General features: G+C 46.0%; 1 protein-coding gene and 1 non-coding gene across 8 annotated transcripts in view; one reads left to right on the top strand and one right to left on the bottom strand.

Annotated features, from left to right (window-relative positions):
* The window catches only part of LRRC2 (leucine rich repeat containing 2), a 61,236-nt gene that overhangs the window by 13,920 nt on the left and 26,804 nt on the right, over positions 1 to 20,512 (bottom strand). For 2 of the 7 annotated variants that reach the window (XM_067044501.1, XM_059076685.2), the window contains 2 exons: positions 9,901 to 10,044; positions 4,013 to 4,220 (listed from right to left, as the gene is read on the bottom strand). In XM_067044501.1, coding sequence (XP_066900602.1) covers positions 4,013 to 4,220; positions 9,901 to 10,025 — 333 coding nt within the window. In that variant the 5' untranslated portion in view covers positions 10,026 to 10,044. Of the gene's footprint in view, positions 1 to 4,012; positions 4,221 to 9,900; positions 10,045 to 14,320; positions 14,409 to 14,617; positions 14,726 to 19,151; positions 19,384 to 20,512 lie in introns of those variants that run through there. The other 5 variants (XM_067044503.1, XM_067044504.1, XM_067044502.1 and 2 more) reach the window with 5 other exon arrangements.
* TRNAG-CCC (transfer RNA glycine (anticodon CCC)) lies at positions 7,858 to 7,930 on the top strand. Its single transcript has one exon. It is a non-coding gene; the product is annotated as a tRNA-Gly (tRNA).

The following is a 20,512-nucleotide window of genomic DNA, read 5'->3' as shown; positions in this document are numbered from 1 at the left end:
GGGCATGATTAAGGCCCACTTAAAAGAGGGACGCTGAAACCCAAAGACATTTAAATGGGTCACTTAGAGTAAGGACAGGCTACATAGTTTCAGGAACTAGTACAAAATGAAAATGCAGCCCCCTTCTAAAAATTAAGAATTTCAAGATGGTGACAGCAGAGCATTAAATCAAGTACAGGGCCCCTCCCAGCACAGGGCCCTGTGTGACTGCCCCCAGTACCCGGGCCTGGCAAACCCATCTTGGAACCTCCTGATCCTTATCTGAATGCAACCCACACCATATCAGATGGTTTCCTCCTGCCGCTGAGACAAGACGACGAGCTGGGGCATCAGGGAGCTGACCCTAGGTCATAAAAACACTCTCTCTTTTGAAGCTTCAGTTATCAAGTGTCTCATAAAAACTTCTCTCATATTGCTCTTCCAATAATGGCACACTTGGAAAGGTTATTATGCCTTCTAAAATTATATCCATAACTATTTTTAATAACATGGGAAAATCTCAAGATAGTGTGTTAAATAAAAATAAAAGGAGGGCTTCCCTGGTGGCGCAGTGGTTGAGAGTCCGCCTGCCGATGCAGGAAACACGGGTTCGTGCCCTGGTCCGGGAGGATCCCACATGCCGCGGAGCGGCTGGGCCCGTGAGCCATGGCCGCTGGGCCTGCGCGTCCGGAGCCTGTGCTCCGCAACGGGAGAGGCCGCGACAGTGAGAGGCCCGCATACCGCAAAAAAAAATAAAATAAAATAAAAAAATAAAAATAAATAAAAGGAACAGGGTAAAGATGGCAGATTGAACACAACACGTACACTTTTGCTCCTCTCTAAAACCACAAAAGATGACAGTAGAGGAGTTATTTTTGAAGATATAAACCTTACAGAGGGCAAAGAGAAAGAGAAGGGAGGCAGCAGCAGGAAAATGTTTGTAGCTGGAAAACTGGAAGATAGTAACCCACCTCCCTTGATCGGCTCAATCTTAGACCACCAGCAGGAGGAACAATGAGACATAACCTGAACTTCTCACCAGAGGCTCCCAAGGCTCAGGAAGTGGAAGAGCCAGGCATGTCTGGAGGTGAGAGCAGAAGGCAGGGCTAAAAGAATGAGGTCCAGTTCAAAGTTTAGGACCAGATCTCTGCCCCCCAATCAATGTCACAGAACTACTGCCCCTCTAGAAGACTGAGGCTTATCCACTGGAGGGATTAAACAGAGTGTCTGGATTGGGGACCATCAGGCACATCTAGGGAGGGAGGCAGCAACCACAGGATGAGTGATGGATGCTGAGACTTCCCCACCCAGCCCGCCTCTCTGTCCAGAGCACTGGCTGCCAGGCCTGTCCCTACCTGCAGGATGTGAGAGGATCCTCTCTGTGGGCACTCACCAGCTGCAGACAAATCATAAATATGCACTCCTGGGGCAGGGGGTGGGGGGAACATGCTGGAGTCATGGGGCTCCATAGCAACGCCCTCCAAAAACGAAGCCCTCACCTAACACACACTTGGAGCTTCCAGTACCTCAGTGCTCCTGACACCCCGTGTCTCCAGACCTCCCAGAGAGTCCCAACATGCCAGACCAACACAAACACCCCAAAATGAAAAAGGAGACTCTGAAAGATGGAAACTTCCTCCAAAAAAAGCTATCAATCCCAAGATAAGTAAGAACAGCCCCCATGAAATGAAAACAGGACAAAATTTTTAAAGGAAAATTTAAGACTCATCCATAAAAGTAGAAATATAAAGCCACATTACAGGACTCATTCATTCACAAAACAAACAGACAGCTCTTGGAAATTAAAAACTTAACAGTAGGGCTTCCCTGGTGGCGCAGTGGTTGAGAGTCCGCCTGCCGATGCAGGGGACGCGGGTTCGTGCCCCGGTCCGGAAAGATCCCACATGCCGCGGAACGGCTGGGCCCGTGAGCCATGGCCGCTGGGCCTGCACGTCCGGAGCCTGTGCTCCGTAACAGGAGAGGCCACAGCAGTGAGAGGCCCGCGTACCGCAAAAAAAAAAAAAAAAAAAACTTGACAGTAGAAGTGAAATTTTCTATTGAAAAGTTGTTCAGTAAAATTAGAGAAATCTCCCTGAAAGAGCAGGGCCCAGGGCCTGGGGGCATCCAGCTCACAAAGAATGCCTGACTCCCGACACCCCCATCCTAATCGGGTACCCAAGTCATAGGTCACAGCCCCACAGCCGCTCCAAGGAACCCCAGGGGAGCTCTCCCCACCCAGTTCCCAAGGTCCCAGAAGCTCCACCGCCCTGTCCACCTCTTGCTGACCTCCTGCAGGGGCCAGACCTGCTGCCTGGTGTGATGTTAGAGGCCAGAACTCCCTCACTGCCGTGAGCACTCTAAGACTGCAAACATCCTTTAATGGAGCTTTTCACTCCTTAAGTAGAGGCAAGACTGAAACACAAATCTCTCTGGGGAAGGAAAACAGTAACTGAAATTCATACTAATGAATGCCTGAGGCCCCAGAGTCTTGCCTTCGGTGGGTACCCATGAGGATAAGGTACCAGCTCAGGGAACCAAATGCAGGGGACAAGAAGGCTGTAAGTAATGAAGACAACATCCACATAGTTCACCCTGGGGTCTCCCTAGCCTGCTGACTCATAACCCTCTTCCTATCCCCCGACCACACTAGAGGCACTCGCAAAATGCCCTTTGAAGTGGTTTTTTCCAAAGGTGCTGTGAGCCGAGAGGAATCAACAGGTTCCCCAAGCGGGCTGGAATCGTGTTTGACCACGGCACACGAGAATGATTTAGCAGCGGTATTTAATTAGAAATCCAGACAGGCCCTCCATCTTGCCCCAGAAAAGACAGTATCCATGTATCCACGGATCTCAATGATGCAGATGCAGGAGAAAGACCACCAAAGAGGTTTCGGTCATAGTCTCTCCCAGTTTTATAGGGCTGTGTCGCTAACAAGACAGTGTCACAGAATATCCGCTCGTTTAATCCTCACAACAGCCCTCAGAGGGGGTCAAGGCAAGCATCAGCACCACTGAACAGAGAAGGAGATAAAATGTATACAAATGGAGCAAACAGCCTCAGGTCACACGGCCAATAAAGGGTCACCCAAAATATATGGTCTCCCAGTCCAGAGTCCTTTCAGCCACAAAAATGGTGGGATAAAAAGAGATGGAGGGCAGGTCCCAGACATCTCTGTCCCACTGAACGGAAGATAGACCGAGCTCATTTGTGCCGCCACCCAGCGCACACACACCACGTGCTGCTTCAACCAAGAAACATCAGAGCACAGGCAGCCCTGAGATGCCTCTCCAAGCCAGCAGTAACCTGGGGGAGTGGGAGCAGGAAGCACCTGTACACACCTGAGGAAAGAAAGAGGGGACATCTTTGTCCTGGCCGCATAAACTCAGAGGAAAACTGGCTAAAGGGTCTGCGAAATTCCTTTGCGGCTCTACACTCTGTGACAAGTCAGCAAAGCCACCGCCCACAGAGGGGTATTAGGCAAGTCAAGGGTTTAGAGCATTAAAAAAAAAAAAAAAAAAAGCGGCAAGGAGTTATTTTTAATGGGCGGGGAGGGGTAGCAAGGAGACGCAGAATCGAACGTTGTTTTTTGTTTTTTTTTTTACTTGGCCGCACCCCGCGGCTTGGCGGAATCTTAGCTCCCCAACCAGACATTGAACTCGCGTTCTCGGCAATGGAAGCGCGGAGTCCCAACCCCTGGACCGCCAGGGAATTCCCAGAATCAAGCATTGTAAAGGCTGTGTCATCCTGAGGAGCCGCTGGGGTCCCAGTCCCTCGCAGCGTCGGAAGGATCCAAGGGGATCCCGCCGCTCTTTTCAAGACTGCACAGTCTTTCCCCGCGGAAAAGACGCGAGAACCCGGTTCAGAGCTGGCAATGGCTCCTCCGCATCCAAGGGAAAGCTCTCTAAAGACAACAGCAACAGCGCGCACTGGGCCAAGGTCAACGGGCTGAGCTCAGCCTAGCAGCTGACGTCGGCCGCAGCAATGCAAAGAGCCTCGGCGTGCTGTAGGTAGGGACCGAAACGCATGGACTCACCTTCCAGTGCTCCCCCGTAAGTTCAAACACAAACTCACTGCTCCGTTTGTCTCTCTCCTTGGAAACTGCACTCTGCCTTGCGAGGGAGTTCCTTTCAATCTTGTCCAGAAGCCTCACGCTGGTGTCTATGAAGCCATTCTTGCAGTACGCAGCCTGGGGGATGCCCTTCCTTCTGCACTCGGCCACGAAGTTCCACTCCTCCTTTATCCTAAACCGGGCAGCAGAGGTCTCGGTTATCTCCTGGGGAATCGCCATCACCTGCCTGGAGAAGTCAGGCGGGCCACCTGGGCCCAAGCGCAAGCGCAGTCCTTATCACCTGCAGTTTCCCAGCAGGAAACAAGCCCTCCCCTCCACTTCCGCCCCCTCTCCCGCCCCTCCTTTCTTGTTTCCTCTGCTGTGGTGGATATGGGGTGCGGGGGAATCTTAAACCCTCAGAGTTGTGAAGTATTAGCAAATCTGACTTTAAAAGTAGAGGAGGTGAGTTAACATGGCTAAAATTTCTACCAAAATTACCTATGCCTTTGATTAATTACAATATCCCTTGAGATTATGAGGTGACACCCAAATTTTTTAAAAATGCAAGGCCACAGGAATCTGATGATCTTTCAGGAGCATATGGATAGAAATATACAGGCAGCCCCAGTTTATAAAATTCGATTTTAGAAGATCATCCATCAGCCACCTTGGGAAACTTCATTCCTGCAGATGAACCTGTTATTCATAAACTCCAGTTCCAATCTGACACTGGAGCTGGCCCAGGACTCCTCAGCCTCCCCATCACTCCCAGCACCTTCTTGTTGCTACTTCTCTGACACATTATTTTATATCCCCCCAGCTTGGTCATAAGCTCCATCATGATGGACCACATCTTGCTGCCCTCCAGATGCTCACGCAGTCATTAGAACAGTGTTTTGCACCTGGGGGCCTTTCTCCATGTAGAGATTTGATATCTGCTTGGAGCCTTTAACAGGTTAACATTCTATGTGGTACAAAACCAAGGTTTGTTGTGGTTTTCCTTCAAATCTATCACACAGAGACATTGTCTCAAAATAAGGTAGCCTGCCTTGGATAGGAACTTGGTGCATTCCACACTCAGGAAGGCATCTGGGCCCTACTCAGCCCAACTCAGAGACTTGGTGACAGACAGGATCCCAGGCTTCTAAAAGAGGACTCTTTTAGAAGCAGGCTGCAGATGCAGCCCTGGTCTCTACAGGGCCTGAAGCAATACAAATGCTGAATAAAACAAAACAAAACAAAAAACCCTGTAGTAGAGGGTCAGTCCTAGTATGGAAACTCTCAGGTGGTACCTGAAGGAAAAGTGCACTAGAATCACAGTGGCTCTGTTGTCGCAGTAAAGCCCAGGAGCCAAGTCATCAGGAGGGGCAGGAACAGAAGAAAGAGTCTGGGGCAGAAACATCTTTGAGGACTGGGCATGTGGAAAGTCCTGGCCTGGACTACCAGGCACTGTCAATTGTAAGAAGAAATGTAAGGCTGAAAAAAGCAAGAGACTGGTGGATATCATTTCTCTGGAATACTGGAGACTTGGTGGATTTTATCTGATCCTGTAAGGGTATGCACCTTTGTCGCTGACTAAGCTATTTTACAACTCGGCAGAGATTGAAGTTAACTTGTAGAAAATTGATAGCAATACAAATCATTCTTGTCTACAGACATTCTTGTCTCTTGGTGTTAAATACATCTATATGCTGATGACGTGCAATTATATATCTCCAGCCAACACGTCCTCAATGAATCCAGCCTCCTTGCCTCCCAGCATCTCCACGTGAATATCTAAAAGGCATCCCCCACATTTACATATTCCAACCCAAACTCCTGATCTTCACCTGCAAAATTTGCTTTTTCCTCCATCTTAGAAAAAGCCTGCCAGTTGCTCTGGTCAAAAACCTCAGGGTCATCTTTGACTCTGTGCTTTCTTTCATATCTCACATCAAATCCATCAACAAATAGGGTCATTTCTACCAGAATCTGACCATTTCTCACCACCTTCACTGCTTCCATCCTGGTCCAAGTCACCAGCATCGTCATGTAGGCACCACTCTTGCCTCCCTACAGTCTAAACTCATCCAGCATTTTGAGTGAGCTTGTGACAGTGTCAGTCACACCATGTCATGCCTCTGCCCATACCTCTCATTGGTTTCTCATTTCACCCAATAAAAGCAAATGTCTCACTATGGCCTACAAGGCCCTGTGGATCTGTGCGTTCCCCTTGCCTGTCTGACCTCATCCACTACTGCACCCTCACTTTCTTTTTCTGGCCCAGTCACTCTAGCCTCCTGGTTCTTCCCTGAACCACCCAGGCAAACCCCTGCCTCAGGGTATTTGCACTTGCTCTTATGTCTACCTGGAGTTCCTGATCCCAGATTTCTGCAGGGCTGGTTCCCCAGGACTGTGTGCAAATGTTTCCCCCTTAATCAGACTTTTTGCTCTTCAGACACCACTTCAGGTATCAGTGGAGTTTCATGCTTGCCATTAATCTAGGAGAACAGGAGCACTGGAAAAAAACTATCTTGCTGATGGCATTGGCTAGCACAGCTACTACCCTACCCAGGTCCTAGTCACAGGTTGCTGAGCTGGGGAAAAGCACTGGGTATTCAACTACCTGGGGCTTCAGGATCTACATATGAAGTCTACAAATAATGTAATAAAACAGACAAATTTTAAAATACCAGCACATGGAGAAATAGGAATTTAATTTAATACCAGGAGAAAGTGCTGGAAGAGTTAGAAGTGAGCTCCTCTGGGAAATACTAGCAAGGGCTTGGGGTGATTTGCTTTTCATTATTAGCTCTTCTGTGTAATTTAAATATTTTTAATACCATATGATAAAAATTAGTTGAAATATCTACCTGTAGCTCTAGCTCTGACTGTAGCAGTCAGGGATACAGGGCAGACCCTAGATCCAAGACACTGATTGAAATAATAAAAGAAATCCTCCCAGAATTTTCACAACCAGCAGCACAGCCACAGCGAGTTCTTGTATTCAATGAGCGATTTTCAGATTAATGTCTCTAACTTTTCTTTCTTCATTTCTTAGACTGAACCTGAAGGTAGAGTCTAGCAAGGTAATGAAATGATACTGGTTAAGCCCTACCCAACACATCTTTCCTATATCACAAATTACAAATTGATGTAACTATTTCACATATCTTGGTACAGCCAACGTAAGTGGAGGGAAAAAGGAAATTAGATGCACTACTTAAAAAATAGTTAAATACCAAATATTTTTTGGATTTCTGTTTTAAATGTTTGATGTCTTAGTCCCCTTGAAACCTAGAGAAAGTCACAATGAGAATATAAATTATTTTTACAAATCCATTCTCTTCCTTGAGAGTAATTAACATAAATAAAATGTCATTGTCTTTATACTTTATCGCCCACATAATTGAATAATTGTCCCCTTAAGTCAATTTTAGTAGTATTTCAAATACAAGATAAACATACAAAACAATGCCATTAGAGCTCTATTAATTAAATCAGTAAGTGTGCAAATAAAATACTCTTTCCTTAGGAAATGAGCCCACAATCTTAGTCTAGATGGCAAATAGCCTCACTGGATGAAAAATTCCTCATTTAGAGCCTAACGAAAGCATCTCTATCTCTCCATCTAAATGACTGAGTTTCATTCAAGTAGAGTGATGTTCTCCACTCATAAATGTTAAGTGTTGGTATATACCTCATGGAACAAATACAGTATTACAAAATGAAATACCATGAAGTGAGGTAACAGAACAAGCTAAAGGGTTTTGCCTGGTTTAGTACATTTAAATTAACCAGATAACTGCCTTTTATACAAAGCAGTCATCAGTACATTAACTTTCAGGACTTCCCTGGTGGTCCAGTGGTTAAGACTCTGTGCTCCCAATGCAGGGGACCCAGGTTCGATCCCTGGTCAGGGAACTAGATCCCACATGCATGCTTCAACCAAGAGTTCACATGCCTCAACTAAGGAGCCCACCTGCCACAACTAAGACCCAGTGCAACCGAATAAATAAATTCATTTAAATATATATATGTAGATATTAACTTTCCCACAGGAAACAAATTTTGAGAAACTAAAGGGGAACTTCAAATAGTCCTAACAACAGTATAAATCATATTATGAAACTTCAAAAACACCTGCCAGAAAAAGGTAAATTCACTACATTCATTTTTGCAGGTCCTGGGAAATTAATGCTTCTTCCTGAACATCACATTTCTCCAGCCACCCTCCCAGTTCCTCCTCACCACCCAGCCAGTTTGGTGGCTGTTTTTCTTATCTTGAGCTAGAAAATCCTAACAAATTCCCAAGAAGTTTTCTGTCTTAGGTTAAGATAAGGCACAGCACAAGCCCTATGGCACTGAGCCTAATGCAGGACCAACCCTGTGTACATGAGACGTGTGAATGTGGACACAAAGCCATTTGGCGCCACGATGGAAGACAGAGATCAAGAGTCAAACGAGACTGCAAAGTGGCTTCCAGGGTACGGTTCTCAGACCAAAGCTCCTGCAGATGGCTGCTGTTCCCAGAATCCACAGGGGGTTACCTCAGCTACAGACACCTCCATAAACCTCCCAGGGCTTGGGCCCCCATTCAGCAAGTTGTCCCACCCTAGAGTAACCCCAGATGCTGGGGGTGGGAGGAAGCTGGAGCAGGGCTGAGAACCACTTTGGGCTCCTAGGGCCCTGGGACCTTGTGTAATTCATGTTCATGTAGATCCCTAAGATCCTCTGCCATGCGTGTTGCCTGACCTGAGGGTTCCAATTCTTAAATTTAAGATTCATGTCATAGTGGATAATCTCATATTAGTGGCAAGTGAAAAGACAGTCCAGCTATCTGTGATTACAGCATTATATAGGGGGAAACGTTTGGCCAAATCCTCCATTTACCAGCCCTGTCAATTTGGGCAAGTTACTTAGGTCCTAACTTCATCTTCAGACTGGGGATAATTATAACCACCTGGAACAGCTGTGATGCTTACAGTAGCAGCTTACTTATCAAGCATGATCAGAATAAGTATTTGTTTGATCGAAATAGTTCATAGAAGTGGAGAACCAAGAATAAAGAGACATTCATATCCTACACATTTTGTTTTTAACCTAAAGCATAGACATATGTCACAATTTGCCAATTTGATGTAGGGTCATGGACCACCTTTGAGAATGGGTCTGCCAATTAGAATCCCACTCTGCCTTTCTTATATAAACCACACCCATAACACATCATCCAAGACTTCCAGTTTGGGTTTCCTCACAGGGCATAAAAATTACAGACATGCAAAGCCACCTGAATGTGCAAGTTTTCTAGCTCATTGTACTTTTATCCGTCTTGTACGGTGTTAATTCAATTGGGTGGTTCCTATTGATCACACACGTAGTTTTTCCGAAGCCCTCAACTTAGTTTTCATATACACAGTAACTCTCTTTTACTCATACTTCATGAGTGTATGACAGTAGTCAAACCACATCATTCCGATCCAAGTAAAAATTGCATCAACACAGTGAATCTTATCTAACGTTCAGCTCAACGGGTGAGAGCTGAGTGCAGGACATAGAGCAGCCTTATGTGGTCACATGGGTGGACAGCATTAGCCTGCTGAGGGCAGCGAGGCGGTCTTTCAGAATTTCCCGTAGAGGAATTTGTCGTGTCATTGCTGTCTTTTCCATGCCTAGCACAGTACCTGGAATGTATGTGGGTCCTTACAGCTGTGAGTGTTACTGTTAGAGGAATCGAATATTCATTGTAGGCAACAGCATGAAGATTCTGAAGTCCAATGAGCAAGTGTCACGGACAGGAAGAAATCTCAGAGGAAAGGCATTCCCCTCCACAACACAAATGCAGCCTGTCTTATTCGCTAAAGAGCTACAGAGCAAGTACAGAGAACACATACTTTTCCAATGCGCTTTTCTCGAGCCTTTCTGCCTCCTGCTTCTGCCAGGCTTTGTGCTTCTTGACACGAGTTTCCCACAAGGCTCTGATGACAGAAATGTCGAATACGACCACTTTATGCCCCATTTTAAGAGCATGAAATTACCTGTTTAAAAAAAATTATATATATATATATATGTCAGCTTCATACACACACAGAAGAAAATAGTATTAACTTGAACTTTAAATTAAAATATGAGTGAATCAATTTCATCAATAATGATGAAATACCTTGTTTCTTCCAGGATGGCAGTTGCTAATGTTCTTAGAGTCTGAGAGTACTCTTGTTTGTAAGTCAAAGTTCAGCACTCAACTGGGGTCCTCTCCTCTAGAATGTCACACTTGTCTCTACCCCTCAGCTGACATGTGGGTTCCCAGAGCCCCCTGGGCATCCCTCAAGCTTTATGGTTCCACATTCTATTGAATTTACTGGCATCTGATCTTCTCAGTAGGTTGTAACATACTCAGAGGTGAGTTTGATGAGTTAATTAGAAGATACACACACACACACACACACACACACACACACACACACACACACACCAGTTATCTGAGGCTAAACACCAGCCACCATTAAGTGTACCAAGCATCGTACCAAACCCCACTGAGCACCTTTCCTCCTGGGACTGACCACACAGCCTGGGCACTTGTCCTGTAGGTTTCCCCTGTGACATGAACCCTCACAGCTGCTGATCTCTGTTTATGTGGTTTCTCAAACACAAGGAAAGTCAGACTCAGGTACATCTTGGTCATCACCTCTTAGTGAGAACTAGCACAGTGTGTGGCACATAGTGGACCCTCCATAAATATTTGTTGAAAGAATAAGTGAGTAAATGAATGAATGAAAGTGAATAAAAGATTTGCATCCAGATTGCTTCACTCTCAGCCCACTCAGTGAACTTTCTCTCTTCTCTTTATTTTCCCACCTCATATTTACTATTTGTTTTAAGTCATTATTTGCTCACTGCAAAAAAAAAAAAAAATTATCAGGACATAAGAGTGCATTTCAACATTCATTCCACGAAGCTATACTTATCTCCCTTATCGAAGTAAAATAAGTTTCTATATATTGTTTTAAACTTCCCCTACCTACAGCATCAAAATCTGGCTAAATCCATTTCCTGATGCGCACAGATACACGGAGTGTCAGTTGGCAAACAGTAAGGCTGTTGAATATTCTCTGTTCCAATTCCAGACACTTCTAAATAGCAGTCAGTGGGGATACAAAACCAAATATTTAAATCTTCTGACTCAAGTTTGTGCTCTCCACAAATGGCTTGCCAATATGAGTGGCAGAAATGGCTTATGTTTATGCAGCTGAACATTTGAGGTCAGTAAGTTTAGTCTGAAGAGCTGAAAACACTGACCCCAGTTAATTTCCCTCTTTCCTTTAATTTCTGACATCTGGGACTGTCTTTTGTCTCCCTTAAAATTCTTTTACCTAAAGAAGATTTTTGACAAAGATGCAAATGGTGCAAGTTTTGTGTGGACATAAGTGTTCAATTCTCTTGGGTAAATACATATGAGTAGAATTGGAGGGTCATATGTTAACTCTGTTTAACCTTTTCAGGAACTACCAGACTGTTTTACAAAGCAGTTGCACCATTTTACATTCTCACCTGCATTGTACGAGGGTTCCAGTATCCCCACATCCCTGCTGACACTTGTTATTATCTATCTTTGTATTGTAGCCATCCCAGTGAATGTGAAGGTTGTCTTTTGTTAGCATTTCCCTGAGAGCTAATGATGTTGAGCATCTTTTTATGTGCTTTATGTGTTGAGCATCTTTTTATGTGTATACCTTCTTGGGAGAAATGTCTATTCAGATCCGTTGCCCATTTTTTAATTGGGCTATTTGTCTTTTTAGTGTTGAGTTGTAATAGTTCTTTATATAGTCTAGACACTGGTCCTTTGCCAGATATATGATTTGCAAAAATTTCTTCCCATCTTGTGAGCTGTCTTTTCACTTTCTTAATTCCAACCTTTTACTTTTAACCTAAATATATGGTTATAATCTATATGAGATTTTATAGACAGAATCCTGTTGGTTCGCTTATTTAACTCATTTGGACAATTTCTGTCTTTTAATTGGTATGGTTAGGCAATTTACATTTAGTAGAATTAAGGATATATTTAGATTCAGGTCTACCATTTTATTATTCATTTTCTGTTTGAGCCCTCTTTTGTTCTCCTCTTTTATATTTTCCTGCCTTCTTTTGTGTTATCTGAACATTTTTTACTATTCCATCTTATTTTCTCTATTGTATTTTTGACTATGCTTCTTCGTCTTTTCTTTTTCACCGTTGCCCTAGGGAGTATAAGATACATGCTTAACCTATCGTGGTCTACTTAAAAACAATATTTTAACCACTTCAAGTGAGCTATAGAAAGCTTATTACCTGGGCTTCCCTGGTTGGCACAGTGGTTGAGAGCCCGCCTACCAATGCAGGGGATGTGGGTTCGAGCCCTGGTCCAGGAAGATCCCACATGCCGCGGAGCAGCTAAGCCTGTGTGCCACAACTACTGAGCCTGCACTCTACAGCCCGCGAGCCACAACTACTGAGCCCGTGTGCCGCAACTACTGAAGCCCGCGCACCTAGAGACGGTGCTCCGCAACAAGAGAAGCCACTGCAACGAGAAGCCCACGCACCACAACAAAGAGTAGCCCGTGCTCACCGCAACTAGGGAAAGCCTGCGAGCAGCAACGAAGACCCAACTCAGCCAAAAATAAATAAATTAAATAAATAAATTTATTAAAATAAAAAAGAAACCTTATTGCCATATAGGTCCCCTTATGCTCTCACCTTTATGTTGTAGTTGTCCTATGTATTACATCAGTCAGTGTTAGATTTCTTGGCTTCAGATCATCAAACTTATTTCAAAGAACTCATGAGGAGGAAGCTAGCCTGTCATGTCTACCCTGATATTTACCATATCTGTTGTTCTTCCTTCATTCCTATTGTTCCAAGTTCCCCTCTGGTATCATTTGCTTTCTGTCTAAAAAACTTCCCTTAACAATTCTTTTAAAGGAGGTCTGCTGGCAAATTCTCCATTTTCCTTCTGAAGGAGGGCAGGAGGCTCACAGGGCAAACAGGCCACACAAGGCTGTGTTTTCTGTGTCAAAAGAACTGCAGAAAGTTATTGCTAGCCAAGGCTGCCAGGTTGCAAAGGGACCACCATATTCTGTGCCCATGACTGGGGCAGGCTCCAGTAGATGTCCCACAATGCTGATCCTCCCCTGGGAAAGGCAGGAAACCTCTTCCTACTACACTGTCACTCCAGTGGCCTTTACTGAGAAAGGTTAACAATGGTGTTCACTTCAAAGGATGAATACTTAAAGGAATTTCATTATATATCACAGAATACACACAATGAAGAGTGCATTCCAAGTTGAGAGGCAGTAAGTGGATAACTAACACAGTAAGTGATCAATTTGGTTGGGTTCAGACCTCACATTCCAACCTGCCCTCTGAGGTTAACCCCACGTCAGATCAGTCTTGACTTTGCAGTGCTCTTCAGCCGTTCTGAGGGCGCCACCCAGTGGCCATCTGGGACAGGGGTTCTAACAGACTGCCAACGCTGGTTAGGGTCAGATCCATGCAGGTGCAGCTCGGGAATGAGCCCAGGAGCTCATAAGCAACCTTTTGGGGTTGTTCTCCAGAGCTTCTCCCTCTCGGTGATCTCTCTGGTCCTTCTAGATTCTTGGGGCTTGCTTTTCAGTCCTCTGGCCAGAGACCTGGTGCTTTAGCTACCCTGCTTTGCTGTGCATGTCCTACAACTGCACTGTGTTGGGCCAAACAGTGGGAGGACAGTGCAAGGAAAAAAGCAATGAGAGTTTCCTCCACCCTCTGGGGACCACAGCTCCTCTACTCAGAAAGGAAGGATCCCTTATCCCCAAGTATGGGTGACTGAGGTCCTCCATTACCAACATCTCCCCGTCGCCCCTCACTGCTGCTACTACTACACAATCCCATGGGGGCCTAAGGCATTAGAGGGTGGAGAAAAGAAAAAGAAAAAAGGCAGGGATTTACCCTCACTCTCTGAGCATTAGGAGCCTGTTTCTCACTCCTGGAACAAAATTAGGTGCTTTGTCCTCAATTCTGGGTTTCAGGCTGCCTTGAGTCCAGGCTGGGGAATACTGGATTGGAAAAATGGGAAACAGACCACAGGTTCTGTTCTACTTTGAATTAGGGTGTCCTTCCCTTCTTCTCTTGTAGCTGCTTGCTTTTAAGGGTCTTCACATTGCTGTCCTGTGTAATAAGTCCAGGTTTTATAGCTACATTTAGTGGGAGAGACAAGGTGATGTGTGCCTACTCCATCTTACCCCAAACCATAAATCTCTGCATTTAATTTTTCTTTTACCACTTTCCTTACTCTGTTACCTTCAGCTCAGGAGCACCTAAGCTGCACAGGTCTTAAGGCTTTGACTTTTGACATAAAAGCCACCATAAAGGGATGCCAAGCATCAGCCTGAAAACAAGAGATTAAAGACTTTAGCCATTAATGGAGAAAATTTTTTTAAAGAAAAAGAATTAAGCAGCCTAGCTCCTTTAAGGAAATCTCTGCACATAATCCAAGTCTACACATAAAAGCAAACCAAAAAGCCAAAGTAAAATGAACTGCTTTTGAACAGTGTGGACAATCAGTCATCCAAGAGTGCCTGAAGCTGGAAGACCCACCTGCTGTCCAGGGCGTGTGTGTTCTAGATCAGCCAGTCATGGCTCTGATTCTTTTGTGGAGTTTCCTTTATTTTCTTAGGCCAATAAATCCTTGAAAAGTAACCAGACCTGTACATTAACATGTACATTAATTTCTATGCATTAATTTAGAGAAATATAATTCAAGTCCCTATATTAGAGAAATGGTCTATTCTTGATGCCTTTGTGTTCTATTTTAAAATATTTGTAAACCAACATTAGTCTCAGTATTTTGGTGGAAAAGAGTCTATCCTGTCTGTCATCTAACCACGTTCACTGTTTTCTCTGTGTTTTTGCCAAGCAGAGAAAGAGGTACTATCCTTCAACTAAGGGGGTTTTGAAAGTGCTAGGATTTAAACCAGGGTTTTGCCTATCAGATGTTCTGTTTACAAATATGTGTAATGAAAACTAGAGACTCTAAGAATGGTAAGTGATGACCATGTATGCTGGGGATCTACACTGCAACCTCCAGAGATCCTGCGAAGCTAAGAAATACCAGCTCCTAAATCCCAGGTCCAGCCCAGCTGCTGGCATCCTGTGCAGGACAGGGCTGAGTCCAGGCCTCCCTAGACAACTGGACAGGATGGACCTTAACCCAGGAGGTAGTAGCCCCATGGGCGGGTGCTGAGATTGGGAAAGTGGTTTTATGACAAGAGCCCGTGAGTCATTCCATCCAGGAAAAAAAGCCCCTTTGGGGAGCAGAGAGGAGGCAGATTCGGGGTCAGATGCAGATGCCAGTCACTTAGCAGCTTGGGGGAAGGAGAGTCCCCTGGCAAATTCACCAAGCTAATCTCTTCTTCATAGCATGAACTCCACTCAACCCAGTCTTTCAGGCAATTACATAAGATGTAGTTTTCTAAGCATTAACTTTATGCAGAGCTATAGAAATATCACATATGCTATACCAAAGCAGAAGAGAGAAAAATTACCCTCTCCAGGATCCGGTCTGGAAGCCCTCAGCACAAATAAGACAATAACCTCTCAGAGAAAACGTTTACAACCAAGGAGACTCTTCAGAGGCAGCATAAGAACGCAGAGCTTTAGGCTGGGCCTGCACTGAACTTGACAGCAAAGATGCATGGTTCCAGGACTCTCATTCCAGTTCTTCGCTAAAGATCTGGATTCCCATGGTGAGCACAGAATCACGAGAACAAGTTGGGACTATGAGAAAGGAGGGAACCGCGGTGTCCCTCACTGCAACAGAAAGGACACTGGCACAGAGTGTGGTCAGGTTCATTCCCCTCCAGTGCCGAGTGTTTCAGGCTCTGAATGAAATGTCAACAATCAGAGACTCTCAAAGGTTGGATTCACAGAGGAAAAAAAAAAAATTCTTTCCTGGAAAAACTGTTTGCTTTATTGCAAGGGTCAGCAAACTTTTTTGGAAAGGGCAAGATAGTAAATATTTTATGTAAGTATAACACTTACATAACAAAAGAGAAAACGCTTGACCTCCCTGCTTGCCTGGAGTGACCCTGACTGAGCACTGACCTTGTGTCCATGCTTCTGCCCAGTTGCCACCTACTGGAGACATTCTCAGGACAAGAGCGACTGGCCCAAGAGGGAAAGGCCAGGCAGGCCACGAGCACGGAGCAGGCGAGGGGGGACCTGCTACAGTCAGCTTCGCTCTCTGCCCCAGTGACACCCAGGTGCCTGTGTGTCCTCTCCTCCCACTCACCTCAAGTTGGACACCTGGTAAGTCACCAGCTCTTGCACAGAGATTCGACTGCTTGGTGCCTGGCAGTTGCCAATAGTAGAGTCTCCAATATGTGAATGGCAACCAGCGCGGGCCTTGGGCAGCAGTGAGATACAGCTGGCCAGGTAGACAGGTGCTGAGAGTCTGGGGGAATGGGGATGGAGGGGGTTACTCCAGTTTGGTCTCCATGGCTCACAGTGCTAGCCTGCTCTGGCAGTGCCAGGCCTGAGGGTGATCATTTGCTGATCCCAGTTTTCGTGAACAAAAAATGGCAGCAGCTTTCATTCCCACTTAGCAAGGTGCTAAGTGAGTGGCACCTGCATCTGTCCCTGAATCTGCCTCTCCTCTGCTCCTGAAAATGCCTTTTTTTCTGGAAAAAAAGCTTTGGTGGATGTGATGGCTTTAAATTATATGCACAAATTAGTTGACATTCTTCCCTCTGAAAAGGTAGAGCTTAATTCCTCTCTCCTTGAGCTTGGGCTGGACTTAGTGACTCACTTCTAATGAATATAATGTGGTGAAAGTGATGGTGTGTGAGTTCTGAGACTCAGTCCCATAAGGTATTGCTCTCTCTCTCAGATTATTTACTCTGAGGAAAGCCAGCCACCATGTCCTGAGGATGATCAAGCAGCTCTATGGAGAAGCTTCCTGTGGAGAGAAACTGAGGCCTCCTGCCAACAGCCGTGTGGGTGGACGCTGTCTTAACAGCAGATCCTAAAGCCCCAGTCAAGCCTTCAGATGACTGTAGCCCTGGCTAAAATCTAAACCTCATGAAAGACCCTGAGCCAGAACCTGAGCCAGAAACCAGGTTTCTGACCCTTAGAAGCTGTGGGATAACAAATGTTTATCATTTGAAGATGTTAAGTGCTGGGGTAATTTTTATGCAGCAATAAATAACTAATCAAGTGAACAGTAAAATAAAAGGCACTTATAAAACTCAGTCTTCATTTACAGTGACATCTGGTGTTTATATCCAGCTGCTTCCTTGACATACCCACTTGGATATCTCACGCATATCTCAAAAGAAACATGATTCCCTCCAAACTTACTCACTTAGAATCTATCCATCCCTGTCTGCCTTAATTCCCCATCTCGACAATGACTCCATATTTATCTGGAGGTCACTCCCTTATACTTTGTTTCCTCACCCTAACCACCCAATATATGGACATGTACACACACACACACACACACACACACACACACACACACTCTCTCTCTCTCTCTCTCTCTCTCTCTCTCTCTCTCATTCACACATCCAATTTATTCTGTAGGGCCATGGGTTTCTCACCACCAATTACTGCCACATCTGGCCTCAGATGTGCGAAAGCCTCTCAGCCGGTCTCCTGACTTCCCACTCACCCACATCCAATCCATTTGCTACACGACGGTGAGCGTCACCATCACCAAAGAGAACTAGATCATGCTGCCCCCTGGCCCAAGTCCTCCAGAGACTTCCCTTTGGAATGAGAGGGAGATCCCAGCTCCTCACAGGGCCCAGTAAGACCCTGGCACGACCTGCCCTCAGACAGCCCCTCCCACTCACCCCCACTGCTCTCCTCCTCCGAGCCTGTCCACCACCTGCTTCTTCCCATCTCAGTCCCTGCAAACGCTGTTCCCTATGCCTAGACATTCCCCCCATTCACACGACTCTCCCCATGCTGACACCCCTGAATTCAACTTTTGCATTCCCTCCTCAGCGTGGTCTCCCCTGCCTCTTCATCTAAGGTAGAGCCTCCTGCTATTCTCTCTCTCAGACTGTTGCTTACTTTCTTCACAACACATAATACAAGTTGAATCATTTGACCATTTGTTTAATTATACTTTATCTGTCCATGGACAGAACCACGGTTTACTGACGGAAGCAGCCACCTGAGGGGCCCCAGACTTGGGCTCAGAGCCTGGCCCCTCAAGTCAGCCACCGACACTAGAGGTCACGCAGTAACAGACGCCAGGCTCCCACTTCTGAACCTCAACCCAGAAACCCTGGGTATGGAGCCAGTTTACTTGGTGTGTATTTCTGTTCTTTGATGCTCAGGAATCCTAAATAACTGACATTTGGGGACACTCATTAAACGCAGAAAGATGAATGTCCTTGCCTCTGAGCTCTCAATCTGGAGGGGCGAACAGATGTTTAAAGGGATACATTTCAATGCAGCATGTGGATTCGACAACAGAGACTGAAGGAGCTGCTGTGCGAGCCAGAAGAGGAGAGATGCCCTCCAGTGCGGGATGGGGGGGTGGGAGTAGGGGGGCAGGGAGAGTCATGCAGGGACTGTGAGGAAGGCGAAAGGACCACTCTTCTGGGTTTGATCGAATTGTTTTCCATGCTCCCTCCCCAAGCCAGGTATATCAGAATCACTTGACAGAACCATCTGCGATCCCGAGCCAGAGGACGTGACTGGAAAAACACATCCTTTGGCAGCGGAACACTAGTCTCCACTTAGAATCATATGCCAGGGTTCCAGGTGGGAGGGGGGACTTTCTGGTCACCTAGTCCTCTCACTTCTTGTCAAATGACAGGCTGGGCTGGAAGAGGGCGGGGTGGGGTACAGGGCTTCTATCTCAGAGAATTTGAGGTGTGAAGGCTCTGGGAGAGTCTGGGAGGAGACTCAACAAAGTCCACAATACAGGTGCCAAGCCATCCTTGGTGCTCCCTCTGCAAGGCTGGGAGGGGGACAGCAGCAGAGGGGGAGAGGGGAGAAGAGCATGGAGCTGGTGACAGGGGGGTCACCTGGACCAGCCATGGGGAGAGAGGCCTGGCTCCCCTCCTCCCCACCTGCCCCTTAGAGCCCCCCAGATCCCTCTTTCCTTTGGACTGACCAGCTCCAGGTCTTCCACAGCATTTTCCAGGTGTATCCGCCAGGTGCAGAAGACACCTATCATCAGCCTTGCTGGATCCAAGGGAACGACTGTAACAAATGGGAACTTCTGGCGACACCAAGGTACAGCGGAGGCAATACTATGACAGACCAGGGGCTTTAATGGCCCACAAATGCCTTTCTATCCTCACATAAGGCCTCTGCCTGGACCCCAGAGTTGGAACGCAGAGTGAGTTTTCTGATAGAAACAGTGGGGGAAATAGAGGGTCAATATTCAAGTGAGGTCAGTCACAGTAGTCACAATATTTCAGCCAAAGTCTAAATTAAATTACATTTTATGTCACCTGATCAGAGTTTCCCTGGGGACACCCATTATTTTACGGTAATTTGTTAAACTAGAAAATCTGGCCAAGGGAGGCAGAGGCTCCAAACAGGATTAAGAGGACAGTCTCAGGGCTAGAGTCCTGCCTACCCGCCCTACTGCTGCATGTCCCTGAGACGGCTACCTAACCTCTCTGAATCTCGGTGTTCTCATCCGGACACGGTGCAACAGCAGCACTGAGCTCATAGGATTAGTGGAAGGATCAGGCATGATAATTTGTGTCACGTGCTTAAGACAGTACCTGGCACCTAGTAAACCTCAAAAAATGTCAGTTATTTAAAGGAAAAAAAAAGAAATTAAGACAGACATTGTTCTGTTATATATAAGAACAAAAGGTACATGAGCATCTGGGGATTTTTCTCTATCAGGTATGCTTACAGAGGTTCTTTGGGAGAACACCCAGCTCCTAAGTTATGGGAGAGGATTTGGTCCATCAGAAGAGCCGCCACGCGGTGGTTAAGAATTCACCTGCCAATGCAGGCGACACGGATTCGAGCCCTGGTCCGGGAAGATCCCACCTGCAGCAGAGCAACTAAGCCCGTGTGCCACAATTACTGAGCCTGCGCTCTAGAGCCCACGAGCCACAACTACTGAAGCCCGCGCGCCTAAAGCCTGTGCTCTGCAACAAAGAGAAGCCACCGCAATGAGAAGCCTGTGCACAGCAAAAAGGAGTAGCACCTGCTCGTGGCAACTAGAGAAAGCCCGTGCGCAGCAACGAAGACCCAACGCAGCCAAAAAAAAAAAAAAAATATATATATATATATATATATATATATATATATATATATAAAAGAAGAGCCGCCAGCACAGTCAAACTGCTTACAAAACTAGACAATTCTCTTCCGGGTTTCTAATCACTTTCCCACCCTCACCCCCACGCCTCTCCTGGAGGACAGACTTCCCCGTCCAGATGTCAATCATCCCTTTCAGGGCACTGAAGAAGCATAAACAGAGTTGATTTATCACCCCTGGACAGCACT

The sequence above is a fragment of the Kogia breviceps genome, chromosome 10, assembly GCF_026419965.1.
Source record: "Kogia breviceps isolate mKogBre1 chromosome 10, mKogBre1 haplotype 1, whole genome shotgun sequence".
Classification (NCBI taxonomy): Eukaryota; Metazoa; Chordata; class Mammalia; order Artiodactyla; family Physeteridae; genus Kogia; species Kogia breviceps.
This window is presented reverse-complemented; position numbering and strand designations above follow the sequence as displayed.